General features: G+C 34.7%; 1 protein-coding gene across 1 annotated transcript in view; it reads right to left on the bottom strand.

Annotated features, from left to right (window-relative positions):
* LOC103076173 (mitochondrial inner membrane protease subunit 2-like) overlaps positions 1–17,431 on the bottom strand; it is a gene marked incomplete at its 5' end in the record, with an annotated part of 286,158 nt that overhangs the window by 203,657 nt on the left and 65,070 nt on the right. The window contains 1 exon segment of the mRNA XM_082930971.1: positions 2,672–2,774. Coding sequence (XP_082787097.1) covers positions 2,672–2,774 — 103 coding nt within the window.

Here is a 17,431-nt window from a genome sequence, read left to right as displayed (position 1 = left end):
GGCTTCAGTGAATTTCTACAAAGTCAAGATAAGCATCCTGGAACAATGCAGGCTGATTTTTAGATAGGATGTTTACTTTCTGGAAAATTACATTCCCTGCTTCCAAGGGGAGAAGTGAATCAACAATCCAGAAAGCCTGAAACTGAACTGACCTTCCACAGACAATCTCCAAATATATTGATGGATAAGCCAAAAAATCCAACTGAGAATTATTGGAAAAATGTAACAACTTTCAAGTGTATATGCAGTGTAAGATTCAAGATTATTCTGTTTTTTTAGAATTGTAAAACTTGAGTTTTTATTTCTGGGAATTATAAAAATATTAAAATCATTTAATTATTCAGATAACCATTAATTAATAAAAAATAAGAAATCTCTATACTCAAACATCACAACTTAGCTTTAAATAAAAATTGTAGGTCTTTAATTTAAATTTTTTCCCTCTGTCCTTTTAAAACTTATTTGGGAGCATCATTATTAATTATTTTTCCTAGTCATAAATGTTATTGGAACATAAAACATGAGAGCTCACTGTAAGGGTAAAAATATATGTACTAAAACTCATCAAATACAAGTAGGTTAGTATATGATGTGACAAATGTTTTCCTTCATCCTAGTACAGGTTCTTCATCTAATTTTGACAAGTAAAAACAATATGAATTGAGTAAATGGAAATTTATATTTAGTTCAACTTATGAAACAAAAGCCATTCTGCATCTATATATTTATATCCATTAAAAAAAAAGAAAACAACCACTAAATTTCAAAATGGTTTTGTGTCTCTGACTCATATTACTGGTTCAAGTTATAATTAATGAGCAGATTTCTTTTAAAAACTTGATGTAAACCAATGGCATTAAAGTCCTGCACAGAATGTATTTGTCAGTGTTTTGCATATCATAGTTTCTTACTGTAATAAACACAATGAGATTGGCCTTCCCACATGGTTCTCACTTTTTATTTTTATTTTTTTAAGATATAAGTGACAGAGGATATTTCCATAAGTGATATATTTTCAACTTTCATGTGTCTACTTATACTTCAGTGTTTCATAATACTATTATTAAGTACACAGCAGGAAAGACAGCCCAGAAAGAACTACACAATAGATATGATATTGAAGGTTATGTGCAATTCCCAATATTCTGGCTATCAACCTTATCATTTTTCTCTCCCAAATAAGAAAGCATCTGGAATACGAGTGACTGACAATTATACAATTATATAGATAAGATTGCACTAGCTTTATTTACTAATAAAGAAAAAGCAAACCAATCTCAAACTTTAGTACTTTATTATTAGTAATTATTTACCCCACACCCCACAACTAATAACAAAACAACAACATTTTTAACACTTCATTTCAGAGTCACTACCCTACCAATTAAAACCCAAACTAAGGTTAACATTTTAATGTGGACTTGGACAACATGCTACATTTAATAGATTTAATCTTATTGATGAGAGAGAAATAAAACTGCTTTTAGGTGATTTATTTTCACTTTCAAGTTGCTACTAAGCTTCTTCATGACAGTCACTTCTACTGTACTCTCTAAGTGATCTACAACATTTCCAATCTGTTCATTCCATCTTTGATATACCCTACAACGATTAAATTGTATTTTTATAATAAGTACTACTCAAAAGCAAGAAAGACCTTAGATGTTTTTCTTATCATCACTGCAGCTAGAAAAAAGAAGTAGGGGTCATCACCTAAAGTTCCCTTCCACTTACGCACAACACTTATCCAACCTCAAGTCTCTTGCTATACTTTTAGCCAGAAGTGAGTCAAGTGACTGCTTCTCCTGTGACAATAATAGTGGTCCCTCATGATAGGTGAAGGAAATTGTTTTATAGAGACCACCAACATTTAGTTTTAGACAAAAGGATGTGGATAACTTTTTTTGCAAACCTATCTAAAGGTGCTCAATGTTAACTTCTACATACATACAAGTATGGCTACATCTAAATGTAGGAAAATCTAATGGGTTGAAGATCCAAGTTTTTAAAGAGACGTAGGTGACGAGAAATCAGGTGCAGTTTCCATTAACTAAAATATTCTTCACTTTATATAATGATTTGTTGCAGGGGTTCATAAATAGAGAATTTCTGTATGTATTCAAAAATGAAAAAAATTATAATATATGAATTTAGTCACATATTTTATGGAATGTAAACATAGTATAAGGAATGTGGGCATTTCTGTTATAAATTAAAAGCTGAAAAATGTTAGTTACCAATATGATTTCTATTATACATGAGTTTTTAACTAATTACTTAGAAAATTGATGTCTATAGGTCTTTTACATATTATTTCTGTTAAACACTAACTAAAAACATAAAGTACAAAGCATTTATGTGAGGAAAAAATAACCGTTGCCACTGGGATCAGGTAGTCAGCTGAAAGCATCTTTTGGCACTTTATTGAGTTGTCGAAGTTCTTTTCTAGATACACACACACACACACACACACACACACACACACACACACACACACACACCCATTGACAGCTTACATTATCTATATGATATTTAAAAGGAAATTTTCAAATATAAACTGTTCCACTATAAAATTCACGACTACTCTTGGCTGGGCTACCTGAGGAACCTGTGTGACATACTTTTGTTCCTACATTTGAAATCCAATCATAGCAGTAATAAGAAGACTTACCGGCCCAAACGAATTACTGTCAAAACTGTGTCCATGATGATCACCTTCAACCCAGATGTGACCACGGGGGACTTTGACATAGCGGTTTTTGTGTCCCATAGTTCTAGAAATAAACAGCATAACCATTGAGAAAAGATCAGAAAAGACAGAGATCAAACAGCTAAGCATACAAATTCAGGAAAGGTAAAAATACTACTGTAAAGATGCAACGGATTATTATAGGTTACATGTAAGGCTACTCTTGAATTTTCTTTTTAAATAAGATGTGGTTAAGACCCTGTAAACCTATCCACAGTATTTTTTTTCATGTTTCTATAGGTAGGAATTTTGTGCTTAAACAAGATGCACTGGTACCAGATAATGGTTTGCTACTTAACTTAATTCATAATATCCTATGTTTTTATAAAACTCAATAAGCCCCAACAAAATGCAAATCTATTTTATTTCTGACATCTGCTTTTACCTCAATGGTCAACTTGGCCAGCTGCAATCTTCATTTTTTTGGTCAAATAAACTTCTCAAACCAACTGACAGAATTTTCATAACCTCTTAATACTTTAAAATTCAGAATATATAAGAAAAAAAACCCCCTAGATGATCTCTTGCCAAATATAAGCTATCAAAGTCAACTGAAAATTTTTGGTTAGCACCATTCAATTTCATAAATAATTCTTTTTTTTTTTAATTTTTGGCTGCGTTGGGTCTTTGTTGCTGTGTGAGGGCGTTCTCTAGCTGCAGCGAGTGGGGGCTACTCTTTGTTGTGCTACGTCGGCTTCTCATTGTGGTGGCTTCTCTTGTTGCAGAACATGGGCTCTAGGTGCGCAGGGCTCAGTAGTCGTGGCTCGTGGGCTCTAGAGTGCAGGCTTAGTAGTTGTGGCGCACAGGTTTAGTGGTTCCGTGGCATGTGGGATCTTCCTGGACCAGGGATCGAACCCATATCCCTGCATTGGCAGGCGTATTCTTAACCACTGCGCCACCAGGGAAATCCCATAAATCATTCTTTAAAATGAGAAACTTTTCAACAATTTTGAAGACAATATTTAGAGAGCAATGATCGACGATATACATTTAGTGGAACATTCTGTCTTCTTAAGGCTGACAAGGAAACCAAGTAAGGAAAGGCTCTCTTATACTGTGTTGGTGGCAATGTAAAGTGATACAACTTTTTTCCTATTTTGCCATTGGGGGCCCATTTTTGTCAAATTTATTAATAGACTAAAATGTATGTGCCTTTTGACCTAGTTATCTTACTGATAGAAATCCATTCCAAAGAAATAATCAGAAATATGGACAAATATTTATTACCAGAGATGTTCAACACAGGCCTTTTGTAACAACAACAACAAAAATTATCTTTCTAAATAATCAACAACAAGAGATTGGTTACATAAATTATAATATAACTAATTAAATAAAAGGGATGGAATTAGATTAAATATTATCCCAAGCCTATAATAATAAATTCTTTTCAGGGAAGAGTCTATGTTTTTCTTCTTTCATTCCCCAAAGAATTCCAGACAATGTCTAGCTTAAAGAAGCTTCTCAATAAATATTTGAATGAATAAATGTCGCCTCCAAGTCTATAGACTTAACCCCAGAGACTGAGCTTTATACGCTGTTCTTTGAGGTGGAGTCCCAATCATACCATTTCTGTTAGTAAGTTGTATATATGCAGAAGAATACATAAAAAAGGAAAACTGTACATAAGTTGGTGCTACAGAAATTGAAACTATTCATTATCTAGAATGGTTTTTAATTTTCAAGATAATTTCAGTGTTGAATTGCTTTGCTTTAGATCACTCATGCAAGGTGTTGTGACCATTAGAAGCCCACAGTAAGTAAATGGCTGCTGCTTATTTTTAATTACTACTAGGAAGAAGAGTTGCATCTTTTAAAAGAAAAGCAGAGGGCTTCCCTGGTGGCGCAGTGGTTGAGAGTCCACCTGCCGATGCAGGGGACACGGGTTCGTGCCCCGGTCCGGGAAGATCCCACATGCCACGGAGTGGCTGGGCCCGTGAGCCATGGCCTCTGAGCCTGCGCGTCCGGAGCCTGTGCTCCACAACGGGAGAGGACACAACGGTGAGAGGCTCGCGTACCGCAAAAAAAAAAAAAAAGCAGAAACAGGTTGAATGCATCATACTGTCATATAAATGTTCCTCAATTAAAATCGGTCAATTAGTTGTTGACATCACTAGTTATTTTATCATAAGATTCCTTCTAAGAACTAATATCCCACATCAAGTATTAATGATGGGGAGAAGACCCTTTTACTTAATTGTTGGCAAGGCACATTCTCCTAATAAGTCCAAATATTTGTTTACCTTATTAAGCTGGCTAGTTTGGATAAGTATTTAGAAACGAAACAATTACCTATTTTGTCTCCTCAAATAACCATTCAAGCAGAAATATGAAATAAAACCGATCATTTCTGCAATTAAATGGTAGTTTCTAAGTCAAGCATATTCTTCTGGAAAGTGAATCTGATATAAAACTCAGATTCAGTTTCAATGTCATATAAACCAAGGAGTCAAGATACTTGTGATAGAAAATAACAGTATCATAAAATTACCAGTGACAATCGCACATTTCCTTGCATTGACTATCTTATTTAAAATTTTTAAATACATCCAACTTCCCATCATTTTCTAGCCCCTTGCAATGCTTTATTTTTCTTCATTGCACCCACTAACACGATATCTACTGCCTAGTTTATTGCCTATCTTTCCCCCACTAGAATGTAAATTTTGGAACTTTGTGTTTCATGTTCACAAGAGTATTCCCAGAGCGCAAAAGAATGCACCATACAAAGTGCTCAATAAACATTTGTTAAATGAATGACCAAATGAATGTATAACTGAAGAATGAAAAACACTTTCACAAAGGTTGAATAATACAGAAGAAAGTGCATAGATTCTGGAAACAGACTAAACCAGTTTTAATCTTTATGCAGTTACAAGTAATCTTGTGCAAATTACTTAGTTTCTATCTCCATTTGTCTACCTTTGAAATGGGATGGATTAGACATGCCCTACCTGGGTTGAGATGCAGGTTAGTAGTTAGATGAGAATATAATGGAGAGGTTGTTGTAGAGCATGGTCTCTGCAATCAGCCTATCTTGGCTTTGATGTCTGACTTAACACTTCCAAGTTTATGTAATCTTGGACAAGTTGATAAAACTCAAGTGTCGGTTTCCTCATTTGCAGAATGGGGCAAATAATAGTACCTAAGTCAAAAAGTGGTTCTATGGATAAAAGTGGCATGTATTAAACACCTGATAAATGGATTCTCTTACAGTTGAGACTTTTTAAGTAAAGCACTCAATCTAGTTCTTATGTACAGTAAGAACTCAGTAAGCCATAGTTATTATTGCTATTATCTTCCTTTGTCCACCGTTTTCTTTCATTTTATAATTCAGAATGTGTTCAGCCTCTACTGTCTATTAGCATCAGTCTTTTAAAATTACCTGAGTTATGCTTCAATAATTTCTTTCCCTCACATTTGCACTGGGGCTATAGATTATCTTTAATGGTACAGTGAATCTTATTTTTCTTTTATTCTTATGCCCTTCTGGGATATTCTAAAACTTACATGTGAAAACACAATCTACCTGTTTGTACATATGCAAGCATGCAGAGAGTAGCAGGTGAAAGCTGCTTGTTTTCACTTACTAATCATTTACATATTTGAATGTTGCTATGCTAATAGAGAATGGCTCACCTAGACACTAGACAGGGTGTGAAATAACTCTTTGAGCTGTAGAACCCTGCTAAAATTCATGCCATATACACATATTTAATTTCTCAGGGTTCAATCTGACTTTTAAAAAAATAACCCAAAGTAGCTTTAAAAAATATGACGTTAAAATATTGAGCTGGTTCCTTTTAGGACTGCCAAAGAAATATAATACTTCTAATAGAATCTCTCTAGAGAAGGAATTTTAAATAGCTTTGTGCTCCTGAATTCACATAAAAGAAAGACAAGGTAATCTTTTAGGCTATTCAACAGTTAAGTGAGGTGTCAGCCTACAAGGTTGTATGTATCTATGGCTTGCAAATAATTTTGGTTTCGACTGTCAAAAATGAGTTCTGTATGGTATTCTAACTACCTGTCTACAAAAAGGCATTTTTAGTACTAGCTTTACCAAGTTACCTAGGTCTTATAAATGGAATGAAGAATGATTTTTTCCAATTTGATTTGACCTTGAAAACAATGGTTTATTTATTTATTTTTTAGGTCTCAATGTTTTGAGTGTCATCAGTTGAATATAAAATTGTCTATGTAATCCTTGATGTCACAAGAAGGAAACAAATTCATATTTAAAGTATTTCCCAAATACACACACACGTTCTTAATGTAGGTAATTAGTATTAATAATTCATAATTGATTAAGGTGTTTTTATTTATTTATTTTTCAAACCATTCTATTGAATTTTTTTCATTGTCCAAAGTAGTAAACACCCTGAAGGTGTTTACTAGACACTCCCTGGATCCTAGACCCCCTGGGTTTTCACTGTCCAGAAGGGATCAGGAGTATAGAGCTCAGGATTCAATAAGATCAAGACTTGGAACTAGATCTCTTTTATCATCATTAATAGACTGACTAGAACAAAGTAATCTACCATCAGGTAAGGAAAATGAAAAGGCCATTTGCCTATCTAGGGTGACCTCTGGAAGGGAAAAGTTCTCTCTTGAGAGTCCACATCCTGCTCTCAAGGTGAGATGGGTTCAAATTCACACTGCTTATGTGGTCTGGGATAGTCAAGAATTAAGTTTAATTGGCTCCAGGAATCTGGCAGAAGGAACTATAAATCTCTTCAGGGATAATCTCTCAATTCAGAGTTTTCAAGGTTTCTATAGATAAGTCCTAGTCAATAGGCACTCACAATCCAAAAAACAGAACTCACAAGGAAATAACCAGCATTAATGAGTCAGAACTCATTAACAAACAGCAGAATTTGACCACCAAGGACTTAAACTACTGGATTTCTCAAACATAGAATATAATTTATACAAATTCAAATATTTTTTAAAATTAAAAAAGGGAATTAAAAGCATGAACAAGGAACAATATACATTTTTAAAAGACAGATATTTGAGAAAAAGTCAAACACCTTCTAAAAATTAAAATATACTATTAAATAGGTGGATTAAAAAGCAGATGAATATAAATGAAAGAAAGAAGAACTGGAATATATATCTAAAAGATTACTTAGACTTTAGCACAGAGAGGTAAGGAAATGAAAAGTAGGAGAGATGGAGAATATTATTAGAAAATGTAATATAAGTGTAATGAGAGTCCCAAAGGAAGAGAATAAAAAGGAACAAGGAAGAGATAACATTTGAGAGATAGTGATAGAGAATTTTCCAGAACTGATGAAAGCATGAATTACAGCTACAGTAATCAAAGTGAATCACAAGTAAGATAAATAAATGGAAAGAAATCACACCGTGATACATTGTAATGAAACTGCAGAACACTAAGGAACCCTTCCCTAAAAAATTTTTGAAAAGCTGCCGGAGAAAAAAGTAGATTATCTTCAAAGGAATAGCAAACTGACAGCAGAGTTCCCTTGTTAGGAGATAAATATAATCCAGCAATTTTAAGTGTACAGTTCAATGAGTTTTAAAAATCTACCCAAGCCCATCATCACTAGATCAAGATATGAAACATCCGATCACCCAGAAAAGACCCCTCATGCCCTTCTGCAGGCAGACCTGCCTCCCTCCATCCTCGGCTCCCAGCAACCACAGCTGAGCTTTTTGTCACCATAGTTGTGCCTCTTCTAGAATTTCACATAAATGGGATCATTCTATATGCATTCTTTGATTTCTGGTTTTCTTTCTTTAATGTAGTCTATTTGCTTTTGAGATTAATCTGTGTTGTTGCACATGTTAGCCATCTGTTACGTTTTTCTTAATACTGCTATAGAGATATACCACAATTAGTTTATCAATCAATAGTTCAAGGACACTTGGGTTCTTTCCAGTTTTTGGCTATTATCAATAAAGCCACCATGAACCTATAGGTATTTATGTGGATACATGTTTTCATTTCTCCTGGGTAAATATCTACAAATGAAATGGCTGAGTCCTATAGTAACCCAATGTTTAGCCTTGCAACATGTCAGACTGGCTTCCAATGCAGCTGTACCAACAATGTGTGGGTTCCAGTTGTTCCATACACCACTAACACTTGATAATCACCATTCTTTTAAATTTTAGCCATTTTAGGGGGCTATCAAGATTATAACTTATACCATGATTCAAAACATAAGCCACAAAGCAGCCTATTATATATATATAGCAGATAACAGTCTAAACTACCATAGACAAAATTTCACAAGCTGGAAGCATCTGCAAGAAAATAATTGGTGAATGGAGGAATAAATAAATGAACGAATGTCAAATGTTGCTAACTGCAGAGGTGTTCAAAGGATGATATTCTTTTAGGCTGGAATAGTCAGAAAAGGCACTATGTATATTTGAATCCAGATATGAAGAACAGATAAAACCTAAAAGGTAAGGAAGATAGTGTGGGTTTCAAATCCCATTTGCTTATAGAAAAAAAAAAGATTTCTTTTTCCTTAGTACATTATTTTCTAGAGATATACCACTGTAAATTAAGGGAGATATTTCATAACTCACTTTCTAATGAGGACATTCAATTATTATAATTGTATAGAAAAATTAAATATATTTAAATTATTTTATTCTAAAAATGTATTATTGATTTTTCTCTTATATATTCTATTTGTTATTACAGTATACCCAATATTAACTTAGATCATATTGAGTCAAAAAGTTTAAGGTAGGGCTTCTGGACAGGAGTAAGGACACAGACGTAGAGAATGGACTTGAGGACACGGGGAGGGGAAAGGGTAAGCTGGGAGGAAGTAAGAGAGTAGCATTGACATATGCACACTACCAAATGTAAAATAGACAGCTAGTGGGAAGCAGCTGCATGGCACAGGGAGATCAGCTCAGTGCTTTGCGACCACCTAGAGGGGTGGGAGGGTAACATATGAGGGAGGGGATATGGGGATATACGTATGCATATAGTTGATTCACTTTGTTATACAGCAGAAACTAACACAATATTGTAAAGCAATTATACTCCAATAAAGATGTTAAAAAAAACCCATCAGTTGTTGGGACTTCCTTGGCAGTCCAGTGGTTAAGACTCCCTGCTTTCAATGCAGGGGCACAGGTTTGATCCCTCTCTGAGGAACTAGGATCCCATATGCTGCACAGTGCAGCCAAAAAAAAAAAAAGTTTAAGTAAATATATTATTGAATTATATATAGCATAATTATAAACATTATGTAAGCTATCTGAATATATAAAAGATAACTCCACAAAGTAAATAATGTATCTAACTTACATATATTTAAAATTAGTTTTTTCTAAAATGATCACCAATTATATGACATGTCAAAGGTGTAAATACCATAATCAGTTTACCTACTGTTAAGTGGATATTATCATGTAATATATATAGTGATTCATTCCATGCATGGTTTCCTAGCAAACAAATTTAAATAGAACAGTGAACTTGTAATGCATAATTTTATTTTTCAAAAAAAAATCAATATGTATTATAAATGGTATTGTTGTGCTTGTTTACAAAGTCTTCTTTCAAAATGATTTCCTGGGTGTCCACATCATTCATCGTTTAGTTCCACAGATTTTTCCCACATGCTAGTTACAGAAGGGGGCGGGGTAAACATATTTCAGTGCTTTCTTAACGTAAGGTCCAATAATACTTAGATATTAGAGGAACTATGAACAATTTTCCATCTGTTTGCTCTGATCCCAGTCTTATAACTTTAACTTTTTAGTATTAAAAGGAATGGTTACTATTCTCTTTATTTCCTACAAACAAAATTAATGAGCCTTGGATTAATTACTAGTAAAACAAAAAATAAATGCCTCAGAGCTAAAGAGATCACCAAACAATGGCTCTTCTTTAAAAATATTTCTTTAGAATAGGAATAATAGACAATTTTGAAGCTGGAAAGCAGTGTGGCAGAGGGAAAATTAATATAGGTTTTCAAACTAGCCAGACTCTGGTTGAATTCCAGTTCTGCCACTTCCTACTTGCATGGCCTTGAGCTCATCAGTTGTAATAGAGGATAACACTATCTGCTTCATAGAGGTGTGATGACATATGAGATAAGGCATGTAACATTTTTAGAATAGTGTCTGGCAGAATAGACCCTAATAAATGGTAAACTTCATTATCAGAATTAGGGAATAAGCTTAGCTGTTCTTATGATACAATAATTAAGGCAGCTAGAAAAAAAAAAAACTTCTCTAATTCAAATTAATTCCACACATATTTATTACCCAGTGGTATCAAGAACTGTTAGGCACTAGAAATGTAAACATAAATATGACACAGACCTGCCCTGGAAGAATTTTTAGCTTAGCTAAGTAAATAGACTATTTTTTAAGCATACAATTTCAACTCAAAGTGGTAAGTCAATGTTACAGGTGCAAAGAGGGCAAAATAAGGAGCTGGGCAAGAGATATCCAACTCAGCTAGGGTTACAGGGTAGTCTTCAGGAAAAGGTAATACCTTTCATATATTATACCCATATTTCTGAAAGTATCAACATCCATGATGGGTATCCAACATGATGGGTATAAATTATCAGCATCCCTAAACCACCAAATTTAAGCCAAGGAAAAGGTACATAATATTGCACTTGTGGATGAAGAATGTCACCTGCCATATCAGTAAACAAAGGATTTTGCGGCCATCAAGCCATCAGCCACTATAGCCGCTCCCAGACTGTGCACCCTGAGAGGACTCAGGATGGGAAAGCAGGATACTGGCCCTAGATAGATAAGGTACCTATCAAAGGAATGATTTCAATGAGCCCAGACAGACTCTGGTATCTTCCCATACATAGAAAAGCGCTAAATTCATTAACTTGAGATGTCTGGCTTTCTTTAATTAACAGTAATCTTTTGATGTTCTGACTGCCTGGCTTTTGTTGCAAAAACTCTTATATATCTGGGCTCCTCCCTTACCTCTTGGGAGCCGTCCCTCAGCTCTATCTGAGAGGCTGCGTCCATGTTTGAGTCCTCAGGAAGTCGACCAAAGAAAACATAACTCAAATTTTAGGCTGGGCATTTTTTTCAGCTGATACAACCAATTAAAAAAAATCAGTATTTTAAAAAATGAAAAAAGAATCTGAAAGCTTCATGTGCAAGCTAGGATTGAGGAAAGACTTTTTAAGCAAGACTAAAAGACAAAAGTTATAAAATATACAAATATCTGAATATTTAAGAATTAAAAACATTTTTGTACCATACAAAGTCAATAGATTAACACTAGCTTTGGAAAAAAAAAATTGCCCAAATGCCATACAAAGGGAAAATATCTACACCATAAAAATATCTTCATAGTCACTCATTAAAAAAAAAAAAAAAGACAAACAATCCAACAGAAAATGGGTAAAAGATATAAATAGGCAAGTTACAGATGAGACATATGAAAAACCACTCAAATTGGCCATCATTCAGGAAAATACAAATTAAACACAAGATACTACTTTATAACCAACAGCTGAAAAATTAAAAAGAGCTTTAATACCTACTGCTGGCAGAAGTATAGGAAAAGTATACTTACTCTTTCACATTACTGGTAGAAATACGAAGAGTTATAATCTTTTTGGAAAGCAATCTGGCAACATCTATAAGATTTTAAAAATTCATTTGCCTTATGACCTAGCAATTCCACTCCTGGGATTCAATGCCATAAAAATAATTGTATAAGGACACAGGTACAACCATGTTTATTACAACATTGTTCATTATGGCAAAAAAATTGGAACCAAAGAAAATTACTAAAAACAGAGGAATGGTTTAATAAATGATGGAGGGCCCATACCATAGAATACTGTACAACCCACAAAAAGAACAAAAATAAAGCCATTAACTGACTTGAGAGATTTTTCAAAAAGTACTATTGAATGATAAAAGTAGAAAAGTACATATGATATGTTTCCACTTTTGTGAAAAAAATGTTGACAAAAAGTCAGTGTATATATGTAAATGTGAATATAGGAAGAACTGTTTCAGAATAAAGAAAATCATATTGGGGATACACAAGAGGCTATAGACCTGAGTGAGGGATGGGGAAACTAATACAAGAGAAAGGAGAAAGAAGGAAGAACAAAGACAAAAAGCAAAAAAAAAAAAAAAAAAAAAAAAAAAAAAAGGCATTTCTAAATAAGGCATTATGATATTACCATATTCATGCCTTCATGTAAATTTTAAGTGGATTCATATCAAAGCTAACTACAATAGACAAAATACAAATATATTTATATGTACATATATAAATGCAAAGCATAAAATAAACATTTAGAGAAGAGCTAAAAAGCATGGCTTCATAGCAGTTCTAGCAGAAACTAGACAGAAAATAACAATAAAGTGTAAAATAAACACTACTTTATAAAAGCCAGAAGTGTTAATTGGGTGTAATATTTCCAGGGGTCCTCCCATCTCGGGTCTTTCCTCTTAGGCTGAATGCATCAGCAGATAAATGTTGCAGGGGAGCAGGGACAAATGGTATACCAGTTTATGGAAATATCCTTCATTTTGTTATACTTAAGGGTCCTCAATTAGCCACTCACTGCAAGGATCTGTCAAATGTTAGTTCCAGTAGGATGCCTGTTAACATAAATCATTTCTATTGAAGTAATGATTATGAAATGTCTTCATATTTAGAAGTTCAAAAAATTTGGATTCAGTCCACAGATGCCGAAGGTATAGGGCAGGCAAATTTTCACCGCTGCCCTCTTAGAATTTTCAGCTGAGCCTGAGAAGTAAACTGACAGAAACTGATTAACCAGAGAAAAGCAAATTTGGCCCCAGATGTGGAGGGCCACCTGTACTGCGCCATCGTATATAAGGGACTTGAGCATCCCTGGATATTGGTATTTGAGGGGGGGTCCTGGAACCAATTCCCCTCTGATACTGAGGAATATACTTGTATAAATATACACAAATTTATATAAACTTTATGTTACACAGGAGCCCTCATAAGGAATGAAGACACAAAGACAGAACCTACATGATTTTTTATAGTTGGCTGAACAAAGAGAGGTAATTATGGAGAAGTAAATGAATTATGTGCAGAGGCTAAAGGAAGATAAGAATTATTATAGAAGGTCCATTTGTGTAGAATTCTCTGGGTCTCAACTTCTTGTCCTTGATGATAAGAACGTTACTTTGCTTCTATTACAGAGGACATAACTCACATGAGAACTTCATCTCCTGCTTTTAAGAAAAAAAAGGGAATAGGATTTGCTATTTTTCAAGTCCTTTTAAATCAAAATAATCCTCATGCCAAGGTGGCATATTTTGGAGTGGCATATTCTGCCACCCTTCACAGGCAAAAGCAAAACACAAAAACAAACAAAAAATATAAAACACAACAAAACCATCAAACCAAATACGAACAACAACAAAAGAAACCAGGCTCTCGACTTCCTAAGAGATGGCTCCCCATCTGTGATTAAAATTAAGATATAAAGATATAAGAGTGGGGGGTACCTAATGATGGGCTGAGGCTGCTCTGGTCCTCCATGACATAAAATTCATAAAGAATCAAAAGAGAGCCTCTAGCTGCAAAATCAGTTGTTTTTCCTGGGTTCATTTCAATGAAAAAACTTAGCCACCATTCAACAGTCATTAGAATGAAACTTATTATCCTCTGTGGGCTGGAAAGCTCCGGAAACCTTCTGCCTCTGCACTCCAGTTTCAGAGTTGATGACTTAATGTTTTTAAGCCACTGTTTAGGCCTTCTAGGACACAAAGAACAGTCTACTCAAAGCATATGAACTGACCAATTTGCTTTCTTTTCCTCTCTTCTTTGTGGAGGCCTGCAATTTTATTTTTTAAGAATCTGTTCCTCTGTTAACTCTATTAATTATTTATTGCCTACAATGGTTATGAAAATATTTGACCTTCAAAGTGTAGCATGATGCAGTATCTTTATTTTTTAACATCTTTATTGGACTATAATTACTTTACAGTGTTGTGTTAGTTTCTGCTGTATAACAAAGTGAATCAGCTATATGCAAATGTATATCCCCATATCCCCTCCCTCTTGCATCTCCCTCCCACCTTCCTTATCCCACCCTGCTAGGTGGTAGCAAAGCACCGAGATGGTTTCTCTGTGCAATGCAGTTCCTTTCCACTAGCTATCTATTTTACACTTGGTAGTGTATATATACTACTCTTGCACTTCGTCCCAGCTTCCCCTTCCCCCACCACCTGTGTCCTCAAGTCCATTCTCTACGTCTGCATCTTTATTCCTGTCCTGCCCCTAGGTTCATCAGAACCTTTTTTTTTTTATTCCATAAATGTGTATTAGCTATTTGTTTTTCCTTTCTGACTTACTTCACTGTTGGACAGACTCTAGGTCCATCCACCGCACTATAAATAACTCAATTTCCTATTTTTTATGGCTGAGTAATATTCCATTGTATATGTGTGCCACATCTTCTTTATCCATTCATTTGTCGATGGACACAGGTTGCTTCCATGTCCTGGCAATAGGAAATAGTGCTGCAATGAACACTGTGGTACATGACTTTTTTGAATTATGGTTTTCTCAGGGTATATGACCAGTAGTGGGAGTGCTGGGTCATATGTTAGTTCTATTTTTAGCTTTTGAAGGAGCCTCCATACTGTTCTCCATAGTGGCTGTATCAATTTACATTCCCACCAACAGTGCAAGAGGGATCCCTTTTCTCCACACCCTCTCCAGCATTTATTGTCCGTAGATTTTTTGACGATGGCCATTCTGACTGGTGTGAGGATAGCTCATTGTAGTTTTGATTTGCATTTCTCTAATGATTAGTGATGTTGAACATTCTTTCCTCTGTTTGTTGGTAATCTGTACATCTTCTTTAGAGAAATGTCTATTTAGGTACTCAGCCCATTTTTGGATTGGGTTGTTTTTTTTTTTTTTTTTTTTTTTTTTGATATTGAGCTGCTTGAGCTGCTTGTAAAGTTTGGAGATTAATCTGTGTCAGTTGCTTCGTTTGCAAATATTTTCTCCCATTCTGAGGGTTGTCTTTTCGTCTTGTGTATGATTTCCTTTGCTGTGCAAAAGCTTCTAAGTTTCATTAGGTCCCATTTGTTTATTTTTGTTTTTATTTCCATTCCTCTAGGAGGCAGGTCAAAAAGGATCTTGCTGTGATTTATGTCATAGGGTGTTCTGCCTATGTTTTCCTGTAAGATTTTATAGTGTCTGGTCTTATATTTAGGTCTTTAATCCATTTTGAGTTTATTTTTGTGTATGGTTTTAGGGAGTGTTCTAATTTCATTCTTTTACATGTAGCTGTCCAGTTTTCCCAGCATCACTTACTGAAGAGAATGTCTTTTCTCCATTGTATATTCTTACCTCCTTTATCAAAGATAAGGTGACCATAGGTGTGAGGGTTTATCTCTAGGCTTTCTATCCTGTTCCATTGGTCTACATTTCTGTTTTGGTGCCAGTACCATACTGTCTTGATTACTGTAGCTTTGTAGAATAGTATGAGGTCAAGGAGCCTGATTTTTCCAGCTCCATTTCCTTCTCAAGATTGTTTTGGCTATTCGGGGTCTTTTGTGTTTCCATACAAATTGTACACTTTTTTGTTCTAATTCTGTGAAAAATGCCATTGGTAGTTTGATAGGGGTTGCACTGAACCTGTAGATTGCTTTGGGTAGTAGAGTCATTTTCACAATGTTGATTCTTCCAATCCAAGAACATGGTATATCTCTCCATCTGTTTGTATCATCTTTAATTTCTTTCATCAGTGTCTTATAATTTTCTGCATACAGGTCTTTTGTCTCCTTAGGTGAGTTTATTCCTAGGTATTTTATTCTTTTTGTTGCAATGGTAAATAGGAGTGTTTCCTTAATTTCTCTTTCAGATTTTTCATCATCAGTGTATAGGAATGCAAGTTTTCTGTGCATTAATATTGTATCCTGCTACTCTACCTAATTCATTGATTAGCTCTAGTAGTTTTCTGGTGGCATCTTTAGGATTCTCTATGTATAGTATCATGTCATCTGCAAACAGTGACAATTTTACTTCTTCTTTTCCAATTTGGATTCCTTTTATTTCGTTTTCTTCTCTGACTGCTGTGGTTAAAACTTCCAAAACTATGTTGAATAATAGTGGTGAGAATGGGCCACCTTGTCTTGTTCCTCATCTTAGAGGAAAAGTTTTCAGTTTTTCACCATTGAGAACTGTGTTGGCTGTTCGTTTGTCATATTTGGCCTTTATTATGGTGAGGTAGGTTCCCTCTATGCCTACTTTCTGGAGAGTTTTTAATCACAAATGGGTGTTGAATCTTGTCAAAAGCTTTTACTTCAACTATTGAGATGATCATATGGTTTTTCTCCTTCAATTTGTTAATATGGTATATCACACTGATTGATTTGCATATATTGAAGAATCACTGGGATAAACCCCAGTTGATCATGATGTATGATTCTTTTAATGTGCTGTTGGATTCTGTTTGCTAGTATTTTTTGAGGATTTTTGCATGTATGTTCATCAGTGATATAGGCCTATAGTTTTCTTTTTTTGTGGCACTTTTGTCTGGTTTTGGTATCACGGTGATGGTGGCCTCATAGAATGAGTTTGGGAGTCTTCCTCCCTATGCTATATTTTGGAAGAGTTTGAAAAGGATAGGTGTTAGCTCTTCTCTAAATGTTTGATAGAATTCACCTGTGAAGCCATCTGGT

Source organism: Lipotes vexillifer, unplaced genomic scaffold (assembly GCF_000442215.2).
Source record: "Lipotes vexillifer unplaced genomic scaffold, Lipotes_vexillifer_v1.1 scaffold460, whole genome shotgun sequence".
NCBI classification, from domain to species: domain Eukaryota; kingdom Metazoa; phylum Chordata; class Mammalia; order Artiodactyla; family Lipotidae; genus Lipotes; species Lipotes vexillifer.
Note: the sequence above shows the minus strand (reverse complement) of the source record. Positions and strands in the feature narration are given on the sequence as shown.